This window comes from Pithys albifrons, chromosome Z, assembly GCF_047495875.1.
Source record: "Pithys albifrons albifrons isolate INPA30051 chromosome Z, PitAlb_v1, whole genome shotgun sequence".
Lineage (NCBI taxonomy): Eukaryota > Metazoa > Chordata > Aves > Passeriformes > Thamnophilidae > Pithys > Pithys albifrons.
The window spans coordinates 57,524,613-57,548,273 of record NC_092497.1 but is presented as its reverse complement, the minus strand read 5'-3'; the positions used below and the strand labels follow the sequence as shown (position 1 = coordinate 57,548,273).

The window sequence follows — 23,661 nt, the reverse complement described above, 5'->3', positions numbered from 1 at the left end:
ATGGCAAGTTACTGAAAAGAGGCACATTTCAAAGAAACAAACTGAAACACCCCTGTAGATTTCCAGGAGATTGTTCTTTGTTGGAGCTCATAAATCATTCAGAACATGAGAGAAAACGAATGTCCTGTATAAATCTCCCAATATGGAAAATCTCCCCTAACATACATGACAGTATTCTGGAAAGCTATTTTGATTGCTTCTTCTCCCAGAGGAGAGCTCAGAACTTTGGCAAGATAAAGTCAGTATTGAAGTTTCTATTTTGGGCAGATAACATCAATTGGCCTGCTGGTAAACTAAGGTTTAAAGCAATTTCTGTTGTCCAGATACTACACAATTTGAAGATAAGACAGCTGTCATAAATTGTTATTAAATTGGCCTCCATTAAAAAAAAAAAACCAAGAAAAAACTAAAAGCAAAGCAAAACAAACAAAAAATAAAGCCAGTGAAATAGTCAAATGATTAAAACCAGACACTCTGACAAAACAAATTTATACTGAAGTCCTTCACAAGCATAAGATTCGCTGAAAAACCAGGCCATCTGAGACACAATAATTAAACTAGACTCTGAAAAAAAGAAGGAAGTACGTAATTAGACCCTGATCTTCCTTTTTACTGAAGTTGATTCCTTTAAATGATGGGTTGAAAGACATTTCACATGGTGCAGCCACTGGTGGCAGAGGATGACACTGTAGTGGGGGGGTTGGAAGGCAGTGGGAGTGGGGAGTAGGCAAGGAAAGATAAAAGAAACAACCATCCAAAAGATAGAAACCCTCTGAAATACAAAAAGAATGAAACTACAAGAAACAGATTTATACCCATTTGAGAATACAGAGTGTATTTCGTAATTGCAACATAGAGATCTGGCACAGAAAGCAAGAGTGTTTTTCTCATCCAAAACACCATCAGTAGAGGGAAATATCTGGATACTTCTCCACCTCTCCATTACAAGTCCAGACATTTAATTTAAACTGCTCATGAAACCACACTTCATTGATGCTTTCTGTCTGTGCCCAAACATAAATGACATTTGATCAGTCACAGTGTGAGAGGTGGCACTGTCTGAGGACCAGCAGTAACAGCTGGGAGTCATACTGAAAGCACCCCAGCCATCTGTAGAATCAGTAGCTGCCAGTGCCTACAAAAGTTTTGATATCAGTCTGCTGCTTGTTAGATCCAGCTCATAGTGAGGGTGTCTCTTTTTTCCTATTTTGCAGTTCGAGAAAGAACAGTCAAGATTGCTAAAGGAACTGGCAGTTACCCTTGGGGTTTCAGGATCCAGTTCTCAAAGCCTATCCTTGTGACTGAAGTTGACACAAGTAAGTTGTGTTTGTACTGGTTAATTTATCCTATGACATGTATAAATATATAATATTTTATATATATATATATATATATATATATATATATACACACTATATTAGTTGTATTATATATTATATATTAATATATTATATATTAATATAGTGTATATAATATATCAGTATATTACATATACTGATATAATGTTATCTCTACATAGTATAGAACATCTGGTTTATATTAGTATATAATATAGATGTACACAAATTATTTCCATAATTAGTCAGTGCTAGGTGTTTAATAGCATATCCTGGGATGAGTCAGGACAAACCCTTCTAGGACCCCAGGGGGTAAACCAGACTCCACTGCTCTGTCTCCTTCCATGTCAGTAGGTACTTTATGCAAGTGCCTGTATTCAGCCTCCCTCCAGATGTGGAGTCTAAAACTTTTGCAGGCTGACATCTGTGTATGACAACGGGCCTTTAAGAATTAAATGAGGGATGCAAAGATCTTTCTAACATTTCCAAAAGTGTTACTGACTGGGGGCACTTTTGCTCATCAGAATAATAGACTTCTTTTTTCTTATGGCTTTACTGAGCATTGCAACAGAACTTTGATTTCATTTTAGGCCAAAACTCTCAGATACTGAAATGACTATTTGCATCTTAAAGCATCTAAATCCTAATGGCATTTTTAATGAAATTTCTCTACTGCCAATGATTATCTGGTGTTGCACTGGTATCCAAATCCTGACGTTTCATTTACAGATAACTAATATATGACTCAGTAAAACTTGTTCCACCTCCAATGAGTTGGAATGACATAGAGAGCCCTAAAACATAATCCTTGACTGATTGAACAGATACCTGTTTTGCTAGAAAATCTTGATGACATATACATGCTTGACATCCTGACTCTAAATAAAATGGGGAGGTTGATTGTGGTTTGTTTGTCGTTGGGTTTGTGGTTTTTATTTTTTTAATTCCAGATAGTGCAGCTGAAGAAGCAGGGCTGCAGGTTGGGGATATTCTGATAGCAGTCAATGGAACAGAGGTCACCAGCATGCCACATTCAGAAGCTGCCAATCTTGCAAGGAAAGGTAATTATGAGATCACAATAAATTACATGACAGGGCCAAGTTTCCTGTTCACTGCTCTAAATACATCCATGCATGCAACAGAAGTTTTAATTATCAGTTTAATTCATTAGTATTTAATACAGTTGTATTGCCTAAGTAACTTTTTTATCTAGACCTTGTCTTCTAGACACATAAGAAAATGGACTTGCAAATTATCCCTCAAAATGTACATGTGGCAATAACAGTTTTGGCTCTCCTGTCATAAAGTGACTGAGAAAGTCCTGAAAGTGACGGCAGAGGCACAAATATCTTATTTATGCCTTATATTTCCTCAGGGAGAGACCATATCTTCATTCAGTGCACCCTGTAGTCATTTCTGGGTCACCAAGCCCCACAGTCTGTTCAGGAGAGCAGAGAGGTTATTTCATGAGGCATCCTTTTTACACCCCTACAGAAACAAACAGTCAGTGATATTAATCATGTATATTCTTCCTAGAATTGTGATGACTAAAACCCTAAGATACCCATGTTCGCATGCTGAAAGTTAATCTACTGCCATTCCCTTATTTATCTCATATAAGGTTTTGACAAAGGCTCCTGGGAAATTCAGTAAATTAAAATGCTTTTACAAGACAGTGACAAATTTAACTTGACACATACCATGTCCTTTAATTATAGAGGTGCCATTCACACTGTTATATTTAAGAGTATGTTGAATCTTTTGGCAGATAAATCTCTGATTACTGGGTATTTTTAACTCCTCAGAGAATACTCTCTGGACTAAATCTTGGCACATAGACAGCATTCTCAATGTCAAATATCCCCAGAAAAGAAAACCAGCAAATGTTTTGCAAATGAAAATGTTTAATAGTCGCATTTCTCAGTCCTCCTTCAGGCTCTGAGGTAGTATCAATATAATCAGATTTTCAGGCTTTTAGGGTCAAAATCATAGATGTATTGATAACATCAACAAATATTATGATTTTGTATCTCACTGATGATAATTGTGCCATATTTTTGGAAAATTTGCAACCTGTCATCTCTTCCCTTTTGCAATTGAAAAGTAGAACATTTAGCACAAATTAGCCTTCAACAGACACCCCTCTCAGTGAGAGGCACAGAAAAGGTTAGAATACTCCTCCAAGGCATGGAAAATAAGAAATTCTCAAGAGCATATGTAAGATGATAGGGATGGAAGATGCCCCTAAGAGCATTCTTAGCAATTTTTTCATAAACTTCAATCTTGCACCAATTCAAGCAAGGAAATTCAGTCACTTCTTTTAACTGATAAAATATTCAAGCATCCAAAATGCTGCCTGCAAAGGTAGGTCACAAAAATTAAGAGTTGTCTTCAAATAGGTGGCTCCATTACTAGTTAGTCCTCAACGCAAAATTAGTTTCATTCCTGAATATGTTAAAAGAAGGCCCAATATTGCTTTGTTTAATTTGTTTTCTAGGCTGCTCTGCTCCCTGCTGCTTCTAGAAGCTACATTGGGAGGACAAGGGCATGGAGTAGAATACTGCAGTCCTGCTTCATCATACTCGATGTGGCTGCTTAAAAAATATTGAAAGACAAGATTATAGTTCTGACCTGTTTTTTCACTCTTCATGTAATATTTTAGGTCCTGATATCCTGACTATGATTGTGGGCTCGGATATCAGCCGTTACCCCAACACCCCCAGACCTACCTGCCGAGGCTATCTCCACAAGCGAACACAGTCAGCAATACTGAAGGGCTGGAGGAAGAGGTGGTTTGTGCTGAAACATAATGGCTACCTACACTATTACAAACACAAGAAGGTAAGGAGGGTGCCTGGTGAGGAATCACGGTGTGCCCTGAACTATGAAGTGCAGCAGCTTTGTAATCAAAGTTGCAGATCGTTGTCCTGACTTGTGCTTTTTACAGGATAACATCAGTGCTACAGGGTTTTGTATGAGGTATGTAAAGGAGTCTTGTTGAGTAGTTCTGCTTTCCACAGCCTAGTCACAGACATGGACACTGGCTGGCTTTTATGGATTCTACATTTAATCTCTGCTCTGATCTTTAAGAAGCCGGTAGGAGGCTTGGAATGAGATGAAGTAACTTCAGGAGTGTAAGAGCTCAGTGTTTCATCTAGCATTATATGTATTTTCTTAAACAGGCATGACTATGTGATTTCTTTGTGTCAATTAATAAGTCACAGACCTGCACAGAGAGGCATTGGGAAGGTTCAGTTTCTTCAGAGTAGCATTGCTCAGTACTTCATTCTGTCATGTGAACAGGGACCCGTGTAGTACTAAATATTTCTTAGTATATATAAGACTTTAACTTCATCTAATGGTAAGCCATCCAAAAATTGAATATAACAGGTGCTTCATGAAGGGAAATATTTCACTTGACTTTATCCTGAGGCTCCATTTTGACACAGCATAGTTTAGAACCCTCCAGTTGTATAGTGAGTATTTATGGCCATTAATCTGTGACTTCTCAGTTATCTCTGCTACAGACATGTGAGTATTCTACAGAGCTGTTTGCCACTAAATAAATGAATAAATAAAGACATTGCTCTTAAATAAAAAAAATAAAAGTTTTTCAGTTTTCCCTTGAAGCAGTTAGCTCCAGGAATGGGAGATGTAGCCAGCAGGCTCATGGTGAATTCACCTGCCCTACAGTAGCTTTTTACTGTAGCCTGTGGGGCAGCTCAACAAGTTGCATGTTACTTATCCCTTCTCCTGTGCATTTTCACAATGAAGTTATTCATTGACAAAATTACTCCTATGAAATCAAGCAGTTTGATTTCAAAGACTGTCATCTGTTCATGGCTTTTTATGGTAAAATATTTTACAGCTTGTAAAAAAGATTCAAGGTCATCCATCCACCATCCCCATGCCTTTGAGGGGTTAATCACTAGATGAAACACATGTAGCTTTCAGGGAATCTTCTGACTACTACAGGAAGTGCATCAGTGGCAATATCAGCTGGTTAGAAACAGGTAGGAATGGGTTTGTCTCCAACATACAATTTGAGCACATACTAGTAAAATAAAGTCATATCCACCCTTAATCAAAACCTACATGAGAACATGAGCATGACACCAAGTCCTTGGCCTGTAAGTAGTCTTATCTTCCCTGAAATGGTCACATGCCTTTAGATCAACTCAGCATATGAAGAATATGGGTGTACATGAACACATATACGTATGTAGACATAACAGCACAATTTTGCCATAAACATGAATATAATACAGACAAACCAAGATGATGTTATGGACTTTCAACCATCAGAAGCCAATAAGGAAGAAAATACTACAGGCTTCATTCCTAATCATGAATCTACCTTTATGTGGGTTTTTTGCTACTATGTCATCTCTCTATATATCATATATCATCCTCCTATCTATGTACTTCACTTATGTTGTTATGTATTAGCCTGTTTAGTCATTTTTACATTAATAGTAGAGCTACTCCCGTGAAATTCTCACTTGAAATTTTTTCCTTTTTACTGAAACCTAAAAACCAAATTATATTTACCTGAAAGGTGCTTATGCAGTAGTTCCCAAAGACTGTACTGTGAGGACTGCAAGGGTTAGTCTTTTTCTATAGTTCAAGATCTCTGGTACCCCCCCTCCAATACCTTCTGGTACATCCTCCTGGGGATCTGATCCTTAGCATAGATTTTCATGGACAACACTGTTAAAACAAAGAAAAGAATTCACATGAGGCACTGCATTTACATATCCAGGCAATATTTAAGCTTCTGGATCAAACCCAAACACTTCTATGGAAAAAGACATTTTGAGAAAGGTAATTAAAAATTATAGGAAGAGCTTGCTCCTCTACAGTTCTCTGTCCACATAGTATGCCCACCAGAATATCTGGTAGTCTTGTTTCTCTGTATCTGCCATGGTACACACATGAGGCACCCAGTCAGGGTTATGCTGCATGGAACAAAGCAGTCTGGCTTTCCCCTGTCGTTATTTCAGCACTACTTTTTCTGGTTTCAAAACAAAACCAAGTAAAAAACTTCACAATTAAAAAAGATAAAAACATGTAGGAACATATTTTGGGAAGAAGATTTTATTTTTTCCTAATCAGGTCCGTCATCAGACTCCTGAAATGTTAAGAAATATTTCTAGTTATGTCTTTTAAACATTCTTCAATTAAGTATCTCTGAAGACAGAGTGCTGGATAAATGGGATTGAGGACTAGAAGGTACCCCATAATCTTGCATTCTCTAATATTTAATTAATTTTTTATTTATTCCTTTCATCTAGCTGTTCCCTTTTAATTATTTTTTTCTCTACTGGCTCATTTACTGAACTGAGAAAATGAACATTTCAATCATGCAAACTTTATGATCTGATGGCTTTTTAGCCATGCATTTGCTTTTTCTTAAAAAGAGTAATTAAATTTAAAGCGCTGCATAAATATTTTATAGTAATAACCAATTACGGCTTGCTTTTTTGCATTATCCAAGACCAGTGCCATTCAATCACTTTTTAAATTATTTCATACCATTTTTTGCCAGCTGCTGCCTCTCTGTCTCTGGGCTCTAAGTAGTACTTGGAAATATTGCAGTACTGTTTTTGCAACTAAAAGCACGAGGACTTTCTTCACTGTGTGATGCTTACAGAGTACTCTGAAGAGTCATTTAGTAAGAGAAACAGAAAGATATTTAAATTAAAATACAGCTTTTTGCTACAATGCCCAAATGAAGTAAGATGGAGCTCAGTTGGACTCACTGCCACTTATTTCTTTTGGTATGGTTTCTGTCAGGATATAAAAAGAAGATTGCTCATCCCCCTCTTTCTTCTAAGGGAATTACAAATAGTGTTCATAGTTTAACACAGCCTTTAACAAGTCAGCTGCATGATTAAATTGGAAATGTTATGTTCCAGGCCTTGACTCAGGCAGAAAAATTTGACCACTTATCTGAATCTACACTGTCCTTTAAAACAGTTCACTGAAGGCAAGAGTACTTCAGGGAGACAATAAAATGTTCAGGATAAACTGCTTATGAGTATCCAACAAACAGAGTAAGCAATTTCCAGGGATTCTGTTGTTAAAAGCAATAACCTGTTGTGTATTTCCAGTGACTCCAGCAAAGTCATGCCTGATTTCCACTTGTGTAAGAAGACAACTGGGCTTTTTATTTGTGCCAGAAATGTTGCATATAACATTCTGTAGTGCAGAAAGAAAATGGTGTTTCATCTCTGCTCTAGTCCATATCAACAAACGGAGAGATTTCCTCATCATTGCTATTTACAACCAGAAGTTATCCATCCTGAACTTTCCTCTTCCCACACCTACATTAAAAAGGAAACTGATGTTTCTGGAGATTTTTACATTCATCTCACCCATGTAACTGCTGCACTTTGGGAGTTGTCTCTAGCCAGTCACATGACTGTGAAGTGATGGCTATTGCAGACATTCAGTCACTTCATATGTGTGGTCATTTTCTTTTCCCTCAGATGCTGCCACTGTCCTTGACTCTACAATCTGTGTAAAGTAACTAAAACATATTTTTCACTTCAGTCAATGTAGCAATGTTTGCCACCACAGAGGAGAAATATTTGACACATTGAGTTAGAACCATGTTTTCTGTAAATTACTGAGATGAGATAAAGTTAAAATTATTTATAATATTTTTGCCTACACTTAGCTACTGTGTAGTTCCCGTATACACTCTACAGTTCTAATCCTCTATTGTCCAGGCCACTGGATCTTCTCAAACATCTTATTTCCTCCTTTGTCAACATGCCTAGTTTTTCTCGTAAAGGAAAAATATCTGGATATTATGCAAAACCAGATAAGGAACGCACACTTAAATCCTACCCTAAGGCAAATACAAGCAATCAAATTTCTTGTGCTTCAACTTAACACATTTTTTCAGGGAAAGCTGACAGCACATCAGCATAGCCAAGCATTGATCCTTTCTTTGCAGATAACATCTGCTCCTCTTGAAGTACAATTTGCTGCTCAGCATAGTAAAAGGCCTGCAATGTTGCCACAAAATGTCTGTGGGAAGTCTTCAGTACAGAACAGAGCTCTATCAGCTTTGCATGAGACCAGTAACGCAGCAAAAGCAATTTACCCACAGCAGCAGAGTGTCATTTCAATGTGTTAAATCTCTGAGCTGTCATCAGCAAGTCACTTTTAGAACATGACAGCTAACTTGAAAACCTTAAAATATGCTCCAGTCTTCAGGATAAAAAAATGCTGGGTTTGAAGATTCATTAAAGAGAAGGAACATAATTTCTGGGGCCTGGGAACAAACAGGCCACTAAGGGCATATATTCCTCTAGCATGAGGACATACCTGCTGGAAAGGTACCAGTACTCTAGGCTTAGTAGAGGAGCACAGGATGAAGAAGGCATTATAGTCAAAAATCTGATTCCCAAAATTCCTCATTACAAATATTCATCATGTAAGGAGTTCAGCTAATTAAGTACTGGAATTTACAAAACCACTAAAAGTGCCAGTAAAAGCCATATTTTCCTAGTTTCAATTAACCATTGCTTTCTTGCTATGTAAGACTGGATACATTAAAAAAATAAAATCTGTATAATGACTGATTTTTGTGGATCAAAAAAAGAGGAAAAAAATTGTAGAGTTGATAAAATTGAAAGAATTAATGCAATATCATGTTTGTGACTATGCCCTGGCTCATCTCTCATTTTCATGTTGCTGTGTTTCTAGGAATGATTTCCAGCTCCTTTGACATAGGAGGACCCTGGTAAAGAGGTTAGCCAGGCAGATAATCCACCCAGCACCCAAAAAATAAATTAAGAAATAACTGTCATTGTTGTTATGGTCTAGGAGAAACTCTAAAGAGGCCTGTCTCCAAACCAGAAAGTGTTATTAATGTATCTGCCCTGGAGACTTCTTTTCCAGAAGTCAGAGACTCATGGATTCTAGTCAAACTAGCTCTATCAGGTCCTTATATTACTTTTGTCATATATTCCATTTTACTCTGCAATTCCCCCAGCTAAGAATTATGTGGAATAATAGTAATTAGGAATAAATGTCTAAAGAGTAGGAGTTTGCTGACAGCATTTTGTGTGGACTTCAAGCAGGAAAGTCAAAAGAAGAAACTCTAATAGGAATAGGAAGGAAGCAGGACCAGTTAAGTTGGAAGAAACCATTAGGTTGAAAATTGTTGTCTGGAGAGTAGAAAAGAGCATGTTTTAGACATTCAACTGTAGTGAGAGACTGAAGTGTGAATAATGAGCAAATTCACATTGATGTGTAGCCTCAAGTGTCAGAGAAATGGTCTTTGTGATAGTTCATGTTTGTAATGTTCTGAAACACTCTGCAGGAAAACTGCAACACATACTCCTGAGAAGGACTCTCACTGTGGCAGCAACGAAGGACAGTCTTCATTGTGATTATATTTATTAATGTCAGTTTTAAAAAGAACTATGATTTGCTTTTCTTAGGCTCACAAGTATAATGCCTGTAGGAAGCTCGAGACACAGTGTGAGTGGTTAAGACAAAGTGTCTCAAAGCTGAGAGGGTAGTGGGAACAAAGACATGCATTTCTTAACGTCCAAAAGCAATTAGACCTCAAACTGGTAAACACCTACTACATCACCTCAATTATCAGCTGTTAGGTCATATACCTCTTTCCATTATGGACCCAGTCCATTTCACCATTCTGTTTCTCTTTTTATTGCACTGAAATGTAGCCAACACATTGGCAATTAAGAATTGCATAGATACTAATTATACAGTCTTATTTGCATTCAAAGGGGTTCATAACCTTCACTTTGTCTGAACAGCAGAATGCTTTCCTCACTGAACATTCTTTAATTAGTGGTGTCCCTGTGAAGAAAATTGCTGTTCCTTACACATCTCTAGTAGGATATATTTCTACTAGGTATTATTCAGAACACCTGGAAACAACATTACAATTAACTTGTTCTTTTTATTTCAAATAAGATTCATTATAATCTTTTATATATTTTATGTAAACAGCTGGATACCATCCTTCCATTTCTTTTTACTCACATCAAAGCAGATCCCTTTCCATCAGGCCTCTCACAACAAATGAAAGTTTTCTGTACATGAAGGGATAAATTTAAATGTAGAATTAAATGTTTCCTTTTATTTCTCCTTGTGTTCTCTGGATGTGGGAATATAGAATTCTACAGAAAGTGTATTTACAAGAATTTTGTGACTCAGACATTACAGTACTTTCTGCAGGTTGATTGTGTGCACTCTTAAGAGTGTTCCCAGTGGAACAGAAGAGAAAAAGTTGCTTCTAAATTATGTTCATGTCTGTGATGCATACAGAATCCAATTATAACACCAAGAAAGAAATCCTCTGCCAGCCATGTGCAGACCCTGCACAATATTTCAATCTATGACAAACATTCAGTCCTTTGTTTTATTGAACAAGCCTGTGTGTTCATTGCTAAGCATAATCACTTTACATAAAAGGCTTAGCTAAAAATAGATTTAAGTCTGAGCTGTTGCTCATAAAGATACCACTTCTTTTTGTTCTTCATTCTTGCTTAGAGCTCTATCCTCATAGTTTAGGAGCTGCCACATTATTTAGAGCTTGTGTACAATCTGAATTCTCTACGTTTTCTATGACTCCCTTGGCTCCAGAAAATATTTTTCAATTTATATTTAAGAACCTGCTCAATCCACTGTCTCCAATACATCCACTGTATTATTTCTATTGACAAATGAGAAAGAACACTAGCTGATAGGATATGCATGTTAATTTTGCTCTACTAACAGATTGCATACCCTAAACCAGAGAAGAGTCATACTCAGACATGTTATTTGATCTGACTGAAGTTGCTCAGAATTTCAACCCAATCAATAGTTCTTCCTATGAGACTTGGTCCTGCAAACTGTTGATTACCTTTTGTGCAATTAATCGCAGCAAATTATTCAACCTCAACAAAAGAACTGGAATGTGAAGATTAATCTATTTCACCTATATGTGAAGGATAATTAGGTTCTTCTAATCAGAGGAGCTTTTTCATTGGTATGTTTCTAATCTCTGTAGTTTAGATGTAAATTGTTTAAAAGAAAACAAAATTAAAAGCTAACTAAATTCCTCTCTACTGGCAAAAAATGCCATATGAACAGTTTTGGAGTCTAGAGCTCACATATGCAAGCCCTTTCCTCAAGGGAAAAGGAAACATATGTAGGAAAAAAAACAGATAAAAAGCCTTATTTTCTTCTTTGCACCAATGTGCCTTGCTCAAAGAAGGAATAAATGCAAACAGGCTCTAGCTATAACTTCCTAAAGACTGTGAGCCTACCACAAAGTAGAGTGACTAGAGAAAAAGACAGAGAGGGGAGGATTTTAGTGATATTACTAAGCAAGCATCACCGGACCTCAGGGAGGAGCTGGTCAGAGAAAACCAGAAAATAACAGATGGGGAAAATGCTGCAAGCTGAGTGCTATGGAGGGTTGTGTCCACATCAGCTGTGAAGGAGAGAGTTAGGCAAATGAGGAATAAGATTCAAAAGGAAAACAAATAGTTCCACTTCCTGTCTCATTTAAGTGATGTCTGTTTTCAGAACACTGGGGGACACCCAGGAGGCAGTTTTCAAACAGTCAAAAATTCAGTCATGCCACTTCTGACCTGAAACCAATCTGACCCAGTGACCTGGGGGCAGCTGCTTTACACTGTCCAGTGCCACTCTCTCAGCTGAGCCAGACTTCCTTTTCTGCTTTCTAGCACTGCTCAGTTTTCACATTGTGTATACATTTCTTCATATTTTCTCTAAAGTTACTTTTATTCTGTTTTCCTAGTACTTGCAGACTCTTTTGTATCTTAATTTTAATTTCTTTTCATAGCTATTCCTGATGTTACTTTTTATTTCTTTCACTGCAAATAGTATGAAATTTTCATATATCCTTTCACATTCTCCTTTCTAATATATAAAGGAGTTTAACTGCAGTAGCAAATATAACTCTGCTCAAACTCCTTTGAATACAGTGAATCACCCAGGAAATATTATGAATGGTGTTCAGCTTCTGCAATTACTTACATCAAATTAAGTAGGGCAATGTGCGGTACCTTAATGAGCATTTCATACAATAAAGAAAGGTGAAGTCTAATTTTCTATTTTTTGTTTCTTTCTTATTTCTGTTTCGGATCATTATACATTGTTTAATATTTTAATTTTTTTTTCCAGAAACATTTCTCCTAAAATTCAGATGATCTTAGGAAAACTAGTAGCATGGGAAGGGTTGCTTCAGATGTTTATACCCTTCTTAGAATGGCCTTCACCAAAGCAGCACCTGCTTTTTGCCTTCTACACAGAGAAGTTCATCCATGTTTGATACTGCAGACAGCCAAGAACACATGAAGTAGCAGATCATGACCTTGAGGGGAAAAAAAAATATTAGTTTAGTGCAGAGTGGAACAATAGTGGCTGAAATTTGAGTTAGTTCATTTAAAATCCGCATGGTATATACTGTGCATCACATAGTTATATTAGGTTCCATAAAGACAGTATCATCAGAGGGTTATACTTCAGTCAACAGGCATAAGAAAATGCTTTTGTTTTTTGTTTTGTTCTGTTTTGTTTTGTTTTGTTTTCAGAAATATACCTTAGTCACCTCTTGCAGCAAAGGTATAATTGTCAAAGGAATTATCTCAATGTGTTATTTGTGAAAGCCACATGATTGAAAAGAAATACTCCCTTACAAAGGTGAGGATGTGGTACATAGGCCACGGTTTAGCAGAGAACCTGCTGGTGCTGAGCAAACAGTTTGACATCATGATCATGGAGGTCTTTTCCAACCTTAATGCTTTTATGATTCTGTGATCCAGATTGTCAGAATTAGGAGAGCATGGCTGTCTATTAGTCAATTTGATCTCACTTTCAATGCCTCAGATCTGTCTTACTCCTTTCCTAGATGTGTTTGTTTGAAATACAGTGGACATGTATAATTTTCGATGCCACAGAATGTCTGTGTGTATTCCTTCTAGACACATAAAGTAAGTTTATAAGGAGGAGCAATAATAGTATTCAGTGATTTCAGTATCTGCAGTGACCATTGCCTGCAGGCCAGGGCAGTCAGAAGAACTCAGACCATGGACAGGATTCTGCTGAATAACATTTCACCAGCACAGCACTTACTATGCTTTGCATTCGGAATAGAATTCAGAGCCTGAATTTGTATTTTGGTTATGCTGTCTCTGCAATGTAGTTTTGTGTTTGAAGGCATTATAAGTAAAGTAGGTCACATGGCACTGACAACTTTCAGGATTTCACAGAATCACAGAATCACAGACTATTCTGAGCTGGAAGGGACCCACAAGGATCATCGAGTCCAACTCTTAAGTCAATGGCCCACACAGGGGATTGAACCCATGACCTTGGCATTATTGCAACCAAGTTTTAACCAACTGAGCTAATCTCAGGGTCATCCCTCATCTTCTTCAGTTTTACATTTAAAAACATTAGTTTAGCATTAAAAAAAAAGTAGAAATAGAAAAAAGCATAAAAATGTAGGACACACTCATTAATGTTTATTTATATTTTTGTCAGCATAAGGGGTTATTTTGTTACTACAGAAAATTCATGTATGACAAAGGCATAATTACATGTACCAGTGAGCATACAATTAAGTATTTAATGATCTAATTCCCACAAGTGCTTTTTTTTATGGAAAGCTATGTATATTTATATTTAGGGTAAGAGAAAATTGCATGGGGTATTTAAAATTCAGTTCCTCCTGACAAAATTTAATTAACTCCCAATAGTCAACCAATTTTATTCTGTAAGGCTTCACCATCTGTGTATTTTGCAAACAGCACTAATGTTTTTCATATGTTTCAGCATTAACTCATGTTTTTCATTTTATTGCTACCAAATTTGATGCAATTGTCAGGCCTCCAGTCACAGATCTTCAAAGCAAAGGGTCTAAGAATTTGTTTAAAACACAGCTAAAGGTTTTTTTGTTGTTGTTGGGTTTTTTTGGTTTTTTTTAGTTAAGATGTGTTTTTGAGGGGAGCTTAGCTGGGAAATAAGTGGGGGAATAAACTGCTTCACCTACCTACCTGCATTAAGGAGCTTAATGGCTCTTTATAACTCACACAGGGAAAGACATTGGTAATGCCCTTCAGTCTCAAAGAGCTTTAACACCATCAGGAACAAGCAAAAAGGTTTCGAAGTGCTCTCTGTTCAAAGTTGTTTGAATTGTAGGGAAGGATTATGAACAGAATTATATTTACAGCAGCTTCTCAAAGCAACTCGAATCAGCCTTTTAAAATATTCACTATTCTCAAATTTAAGCCTTTGTTGCCTACATCTACACATATAATATGAGGTTTTCAGCATAAACCCAGTCTCCAAACAGCATTGATTAGTAAAGAGACCCATGACACTAAATTCTTCAGTGCACTCTAAAAATCCCAATACCACCCAGCTGAACCCTTGATAGTTGAAAAGTCTACATGTCTACACATACCTAAAAAGGGGTTTTTGCATATAGATATGGCTTCTGATGAACAAAAAACAATTAAGAGAGCAAAAACACAGATGCAAATTTAGAAGGTGTTTAACTGGTTTGTCCTTTTGCATTGTAACTTCTGGGACAACTGATCATTAAATCTTATGATGGTTCAAAAGCTTTACAAATGAATATTCCTTAGGTTATACCCATCTCACAAGGATCAGTTTCATTTTAGTTCTGAACTTTGGGCATTCATTCTTTTTGACTGCAGGATGAAGGGAAGTGCAGACCTCTGGAAGTAACAAAGTTGGAAGGAGCAGAAATTGGTGTTGACACCAGTCTGGGGAAACCATTTGTTTTTAAATGTATACCTCAAACTGGAAATAGAAGTTTCTACTTCTGTGCAACGTCCAACCAAGAAATGAAGAGGTAAGTGATCTTTCATTTCAACATGGACAGTTTTGTTGCTCCAGTGTGGAGAGGAGACTGAATTTTTGGAGGATGTTCACAACAGCTGCCTTGATCAGTAGAGGAAAAAATTTACAATCTGTCACCTACTATGGGAAGATAGTGTTTCTAATTTTCAATTGCAGAAGCTTAAAAATTATTTTTCCATTTTATAGTTTGGTTTTAGGGTGGTTTTTTTGTTTGTTTTTAGGGTTTTTTTAATAAAATCTTTAACATTCATGTTTTGCTATCCCTCTGAATTCTTGGTTTATCTTGAGAACTAAAGCTTCACCCATATTCTCATGCCTTCTCTCCCACTGTTACATCAAATGGAAGTTTAAAATGATTTCTCTTCTACCCAACAAGGACAATGCTAGCAGTAAATACATTTTCTTTTCTGTCTTTATGTCACATTTTCATTTTAGGATTTTAAAATACAAATGTGCCACAAAAGCATATTGGTTCTGGTAAGAGGCAATGACTTTGGGTTTGATACAGAGTTAGACCTTAAAAATACTCTTTCACATTTCCCAAAGGCAACAGCTGACAAAACAAAGAGACTAAAATCACCCAAAACACAAATAAAAACTTTTTAGTTCTCCTTTCAAAATGTACAAAAATCTAATCTTATTTTCCTCTTTGTTTTATTGTGAATTGTCAAAAATATAAAGCTATGAAGTAAGTTGACATTTGGTATTTATCCACACTTTTTTTTTCATCCCACTACTTAACATAACTTACCAGTGTAATACCAGAGCATATTCCATTTCTGAATTTTATATTATATGTAGCACAACAGAACAATTTTGCCAACAAATAGCTCGCTTTATTCTGTAGTTTCTGGCTCCAGGATTCTTTGTGCTTCTCACAAATTCCTGATCTGCAGTATGACAAATGCAGGAATAGTTATCACTTAGTCTGACAAGTTGAAGTGTATTCAAAATATATCAATACCCTTGTCTGCAATATGGCCTTAATTTGTTACAATGTGTTGTTACACAGCAAGCTTTGACACTTACTGAGAGTCAGCAATGTTTGTTTAGATTTAATCCACTACTTCTCTATCTTAAAGCCTTGAATGTGTTCTGAAAATTGCACATAGCTTTAGATGCTGCAAGAATTAAAGATGTCAGCAAGAATTGAAATAGGTAGTGAAGCATATTTGTTCTGCTCTACCAAACTAAGATCTTCTCAAATTTGTCATATTATAGGTGGCTGGAGGCCATGGAGAAAGCAGTGCATCCTGTCCATCAGGTAATGCTCTTTCAGATGAGAAGCATGTGTATAGCAGATTGTGCAGAAGACTGAGAGACAGGAGCTGTGTTTGTACATGATCAGGTGCACACAGCAACATGGAAGCTCCATACTTTTGTTCTGAGCTGTTGGGCTGTGAGTCATCTCCAACTGAAAAGCCACATAACAGAATTGTGACAGCATAGATTCTTTGCTGCCATATGGTGGAATGAATAAATACACTCCCTCTCCAGGTATCAGCAGCTTAAAGCTGATTCAGAAATGTAACCTAAAATTAGTATATCAGGCAAAAAGAAAGGGTAGACATTACAAGCAACTGTTATGCCTTAGGTAATACCAATTGGAGTAAAAGGAGAGAAGGGTCCTATGTTTACAATTATACCCCACAAGCCTGCCTTAATTTCAGACAACCTGCTTTTTCCAACAGAATATTGGGCAAGGGGGAGGTATGATTGCTGAGTTCTCATTTTCTGTGTTTTCAGAGATGAAGACAAGTCACCTGATAAACTTTGCATTACCTAGTTGTGCTCTCTACTGTCCCCTGTGCCTGGGAAAAATACAGCCATGATGTGTGTTGAGCTGCTACTGAGAGACCTTGCTCAGCCCAACATAACTCAGTATCAATAGTCCCTGAACTGGGAATTGCAGAGCTAATTTTAGTATTTCCAGAATGGGAATCATAGAGGTCAAAGACATTTTAGTCTGCCCTTTCCTGGCCCCATAATTCTTACTATTTCCCTCTATAGACAGACTCCCTTTCTGAAAATAAGCTCTTGATCTGTAACTCTTCTGGAAGAGGTTTTGCTACTGAACCACCTTGGATTTTTTTAAAAAACAGAAATGTCAGGCTCGAATGTGGAATAAGTATCAAATTCTACCTTTTCTGGCAAATAAAATCATCAATTAAAAAATATGAAAACCTCAAGGCACAAATTACAACCTGTAATAGTGAAGTGTGAAAAAAAAGGGGGCTTGAGTGATTTCTTCAGCAGTGTTTAGTGATAGGTTTCCAAATACTGAAAGCTAGTTATTGTTGTTTTAATTCCTTTTCTGCTGAAGTGAAATTGCTCAAACTATATTTCTTTTGCTTTTAGCTTTAAGGTGAGCTTTTAAGTACAAAACCAAACTTATTTACCAGTGTATTTTACCTGGCAGTGTTTCTCAAAAGAATATGAAGTAACACATATCTGAAACAGCAAAAATAAATCAAACCATTTAAATTGTGTACACTAATCAAAAGAAACAATAAAACAGGCTACACCAAAAAGAATAATAAAGGCTGACATACACAAAACACATCAAAAGAATTGTTCTTTAGTGTAGCATGCATAAATAACTTGTATAAAAAAACTTCCAGCATTATACTTACAGAAGGATCAGTCATGCATTCATCCTTTAACATCACAGTGAACTGGCTGCCTTCTGTGCCACTGCATCTTATTTTTTACTGCTCTGTCTTTTTTTTTTTTTAGTTTTGTCCTTCAGCAAAAAAAAAATTTCCTTTTTTTGAAATAAATGTTTGGTTTAATATGTTGCTTTCACTTTCTAACCTTCCTTCTAACTAGGCTTTTCAATAAGTTGAATAGAAAGGGCTTATATTTTCCTTCATTTTTGTTTGCTATACTTTTTGTTACTGACTTTTTGCAATAGCTAGTGTGTTACAGTAGAGCTAAAACACAGTGATTTAGTAGATCATTATACTGACACTATGTCCTCTTAATGAATCTACAAGGATAACTGCTTTAAAAATATACCTACTACTACTGAAGACCTATTCTGCACTTTGAGGCAATAAGTCTCAGCAGGTTTCCCATTTGTAACAAAGCTGTATTGTGCCAGGTCATATTTTTGTCATTCCCTTGTCAAGGATACTGAAGAAATATCATAAATAAATGCAAAAGAAAGTCCCTGTGGAAACAAACTGGAAGATATTGGTATTGCACATATTGTCCCCATGGATTTGAAATGACAATGACAATGGTAGATGTAGAATTCTAAACATGTATTGCAGATGACAAAACACAGTAGGAGAGGCTGAGATTCTACCAACTCCCAGATTTAAAGAAGAAATGCTTTAATCTCACATTAGACAACTTGGTCTAATAACACCACAGATGATTTTTCCCCATTTTTGTTTTATTATTTTATCATACAAATAGTCTATACAATGGCAGTGTTTCATGGGTTGAGCTTTTTCTTCACCTATAAATGACAATAAGTAATTTTGATAATGGAAAAGGCCCTGCTTTCCATAAAGGGATGGGAAGGTATCTGTAAACATTCTGTGTGCAATAGTGTTTTCATCCAAGTCTGAGTGCTGTATTCCAGCCTCAGACACCACCACATTTTCTCTGGAACTCAGAGTGAAGATGGTGAACCTTGTCTTGCCAGATTACATAAAGTAAAGACTCCTAAAGTCAGGCAATCAACAACACAATTTTTTTTCAAAAAGCTGCTTCATACAGCTTCAAAATAATCCTGTTCGTACCCGCAAACCATGTAGTAAAAATAAAATACATGTAGAAAAGGCAAGTTATTGTTGTAAGAACTAATTAGAAGTTGGACGCGGTTTGATGTCAAATATAGGATTTTCTAATTTTATTTTCAGCGTTTACTTTTATTGCAGCTTAACCCCAGTAGGCAGCCCCACACAGCTGCTCCCTCATGAGTTCCCAGTGGAAATGGGGGAGACAATCAGAAGAGTAAAAGCAGAAAACTTGTGGATTAAGATAAAGGCACTTTAATATGTAATGCAAAACAAGGGATTCATTCCCTGTGTGCCATGGGCAGGCAGGTGTTCAGCCATCTCCAGGGGAGCAGGCTCTGTCACATGTAATTGTGATCTGGCATCACTCCAGATGTCCCCCCATTCTTCTTCTTCCCCAATAACACATAATAACATCCTTCTTCTTCCCCAATATCCTGAGAATGATGTCATATGGTCTGGGACGTGCTTTTGGTCACCTGTCCTGACTGTGTCCTCTCCCAGCTTCTTGTGCACCCCCAACCTCCTTGCTGATGGGGAGGGGTAGAGGTGGAAAGGCCCTTGGCTCTGTGCAAGCCCTGCTCAGCAATATTGAAAACATCCCTGTGTTATCAACACTCTTTTCAGCACAAAACCAAACTACTCCCCGTACTTCCTAACGTGAAGAACATTAACTCTATTCCAGCCTAAACCAGCACAACTTTTCAAATTATTTTCACAACAAAAGCTGATTTCAGAGCAGAGGACTAGAGCTCGTGTCTTTTCATACCAGCAGTTCCTCCTTAAGTTTTTACCAGAAGTTTTCATGACATGCTTTCTTTACAGAACCATGTGTGGGTGGATGTCACTCTGCATAACACTACACTCCCACCCTTGGCTATCAAAAATCCCGAGTGCCTGGGGCTTCTCCACCAGCTGGACAGGAGCAAAGATGTCTGGATTCAGCACTACTGTGTTCTCAAGGATGGTTGTTTGTACTTTTATGCCACTCTCCGGTCTACACCTGCCCAAGGTAGGGATGGCTGCCAGATTTTCATGGGTCATTGAAGCAGAAATGTGTCACTGATTCCAAACAGAACTTTTGTCATTAATTAGAGTTTCTTATCAAGAAATTCATACTGTTCCATGAAAATGAGTGACAGAAGACCAAGCTCAGTCTCTTTAGTCAACCAACTACCTTGTTCCCCACCCCAATCTTTCCTTTTCTTCCCATGGTCTGAGTTTTTCTTTCTGAAACTAGACAGGGTCTGTGTACATTACATCAGAAGCAAGTATCAGAAAAAAGATCCGTCCTTCCAAGACTCTTTATGGTGGCTTGAGGCACTTCCACTGATGGCAGTCAAATTTTGCATGGAATCAACATGAAGCTACTGGGATCATTTGCAAGTAGAGCTCACTCCTGGTACTGAAAACCTGCAAGAGAAGCTCTGTGAAAGTCAGTATTTATTAAAAAAAAAAAAAAAGGTGGTCCAAGGATGAATCAAGACCTGCAAATGCTTTCTCCCTGTGCTAAGAAAGCTGGCAGTCAAAAGAGAAAAAAAAATCAATTGTACTTTTGCTTGGTAACCAGTTTTCAGATCAAAAGACTAAAACTTTTCTTAGCATTTACACTGTTTGCCACATGTTCAGACAAGAGGTGCTCCACTTTATACCACTTGCATTGCACTTTTCATCTGCCAAAGTCCATACTTACAAAAACACCAGGGATTTTCTCTCTACATGAAACTGAAGCTAAGGCTTGCCCAGAGAAAAGCAATGAATGAGCAGAAAGGCAAAAACTATTTATTTGTGACACCGAAGCCTATGCTCCTACTGCAATATATTTTCTTTTGGTGTTTAAATAGACTACTACATAGAAATTCTTGTACATGGTAGTGTTTTCTCTCTTGATATTGCATTTTTTAGCAGTTTCACTACAGATTCTCATTCTCTCATATAATTCTTAATACTAGAGCATTGATTTGATGCTGTTGTGGGTAAATGTGAGACTCCCCAAAAACACAGACCCTGAAGACAATAATGGAAACATGCAGCTGCAATTAATTAGCTCTGCAGGTCTTTTTGACTATTCACATAACACTGTTGCACTGAGGTAAGGTCTGAGGGGAAAACATAAAATAAAAAGAGCCAAACAAAAATCATCTAAAATGAAATGTCCTGAAGATAAAATTCTGTATAATGCCTCTCCTTCACACTGGTTAGTGGTGGCTTCACAATGATGTTTCAGTTACTATTGGCAGAAAGAGCAAACAATGCCGACTCTAGGATATTTTTTTTTTCATGTTGAAATTCAAATCCCCTTAGCTTTCAAAGGAAAGAAATAATCCACTCTTCCAAAGGACTTTGCAGTGGCTTGAAGCAGCCTTATAGATAGGAGTCAAAAGCTAGAAAATACATTTTGCCACTTCTTATTTAATGGAAAGCTAAATAAAACTCTACCGCTGGCCATTTGCTAGATAGGAAGCCTGTTCTACACTATTTTGAAATCAATTTCAGAAAAAAAACCCCAAACTAAACTTTCACATTTTTAAGTGTAAATTCTCTAAAACTCTGTCAATACATCCAAGAGAAGGCATCTGAAAATCCAGTTTGCCATATTTGTTGGTGTGCTTGCAATTGGCAGTAATTCTGTAAATGGTATCTGTACTATACATGATGCATGCTATTTTATCCTCTCCAGGTGGCCTTTACCTACAGGGATATATTGTGAGTGAACAGTCTCTGGGCTCCAGGAGATCTGTAATTGAACTCAAGCCTCCATCTGAAGAATTTAAAACCTTTTACTTATGCGCGGAGAATGTAAATGAAAACAAAAGGTAAACCAAATTTTTTGTGTGTTTGTTTTTTATCCTGTTTTATTTGCCAGACTTTTGGAGCACAGGAGCTCTGTAGTTCCTGGGAAGATCTAGTCACAGCTTTTCAGCCTGTTTTCACTTATCCCCCACAGATTTTCCTTTAACAGTAGCTTCAGTGAAACTGCAGTACAACATCTAATGGCACATGTGAGTCATCAAGTCTGTCCTTGTCAATGCTGGAACCAAGGCTGGCTTGCTGAGGTTCAGAAAAAAACATGGATAAGGTGCCTTTCACAGTTATGTGTGGGGATTATACAAAACACAAAAACTATGACAACCTTTCATTAGAGAGAAGAGAACGTGTATCCTCCTTGTGCCCAAGAATTACTTACTTCTATCGACTATCATTAGAATTTAATTAATTTAAGAAAATTAGCCAATGAAATCACATTCTGAAGGTAAACTCCCTCATCATAATCCAGTCAAATTCCACATCTCTCAGCAACAGTCCTTGCCTAAAGCGTACTAATTACATTAGTTGGGTTTTATTTTAATGAACAAGGACAAAGCTTTTCAGTATGTTGGAAAACCTGTGTGAATATACGTTGTTGTTATAGTCAACTCCTCCATCTTCTGCATCTCTCCAATGCCCTGATTATCAGCAAACTTCATAGCACAGTTGTACAAACACCATTTCGGTTTCAAAGAACATAGAAACACTTGACCAGGGACAACTGTTGGTGTTTTATTTCTTCTAGGTGGATTACAGCCTTGAAAGCTTCAATTAATAAATGGTTACCCCTACACCAGGCAATCCAAGATTTCATGAACAGACCACTGGAGGAGACAAGGATGTGAGAAGAAAGCTCAGGTTTTTTCCCAGTTCTGTTTTGCATTTAAAATTCCATGCTATGTCTTATGATTCATCTCGACAGATGCTCTAGCAGCAGCTCATCTTTAGCATTGCTACACACTCACAACTTTTGTAAGCATTAGTAAATAAACGGAAAGCAATGTTGCCTTCTTTGTCACTGTCGTTATTTTGTTTCAGTACTATACAGTCTCTGTTTAATTATTTGAGATCTTTATAGTGGAAAGTTTTAAAGCCAAATAAATAAACAACATGCCTTTCCTGACAAGGTAGGATAAAGCTACAAGCAGAGTGACCACACCCATTCTCTTCCTGAGCAACTGCACCATAGCAAAAAGCACACTGGAATTTCAGCATACACCAAATATACTTTTTCTCTAGTTTTCATAACATTATGCATGCAGTCTAAGGCTGAGATGTGAAGTCTGCAGAATACTCCAAATCCAAACCCATCAGTCAAATAGATTGCCTTGTTCCTCTCTCTGTTTAAAGATTAACATGATTACAAATTAGGATCATGCCTGTCATGCTTAGCACTTTAGAAACTCATACCTGCAACAGCAGTGTGCATCCCATTAATTACATTTGTGGCTTTGAGTCATAAAGAACATCCTTTCAAACCAGGCTAGAGCGCAATTAATTAGCAGTAGAAACAATAAGTAAAAATGTGTGGGTTTAAAATGGGTTAGAAATGAGTCTGTATGCAAACTAATGAAACAGTTTTCTTAATAATATTTTGTTTGTAGTTTATAAAAGATATTTTAAGCAAATCTCATGTTTAGTAATTTTTCAGTAAAAAAGCTCTCAGTTTTCTAATATATATGACAGTTATCCTGTAATAAATCTTATAACATCTTGATAATACTAGAAGCATAGATAAAAGTGCTTAGTTGTTAAAAAAAATCAACTGAAACACTTCTGATAATTCCCAGAGCACAAACAGAAAACATGTCCACTTTTGAACTTAAAGAACATCAGTGTTAAGTTTAGTAAATGAAAATGTCCAAGGACACACTGGT

General features: G+C 36.9%; 1 protein-coding gene across 5 annotated transcripts in view; it reads left to right on the top strand.

Moving 5' to 3' along the window:
• LOC139684978 (uncharacterized) overlaps positions 1–23,437 on the top strand; it is a 39,316-nt gene extending 15,879 nt beyond the window's left edge. For all 5 annotated transcript variants that reach the window (XM_071581447.1, XM_071581446.1, XM_071581450.1 and 2 more), the window contains 8 exons: positions 1,215–1,316; positions 2,288–2,398; positions 4,000–4,178; positions 15,062–15,219; positions 16,449–16,491; positions 19,802–19,988; positions 21,657–21,792; positions 22,530–23,437. In XM_071581447.1, the coding sequence (XP_071437548.1) occupies positions 1,215–1,316; positions 2,288–2,398; positions 4,000–4,178; positions 15,062–15,219; positions 16,449–16,491; positions 19,802–19,988; positions 21,657–21,792; positions 22,530–22,629 (1,016 nt within the window). In that variant the 3' untranslated portion in view covers positions 22,630–23,437. The remainder of the gene's footprint in view (positions 1–1,214; positions 1,317–2,287; positions 2,399–3,999; positions 4,179–15,061; positions 15,220–16,448; positions 16,492–19,801; positions 19,989–21,656; positions 21,793–22,529) is intronic.
• The last annotated feature ends 224 nt before the right edge of the window (positions 23,438–23,661 follow it).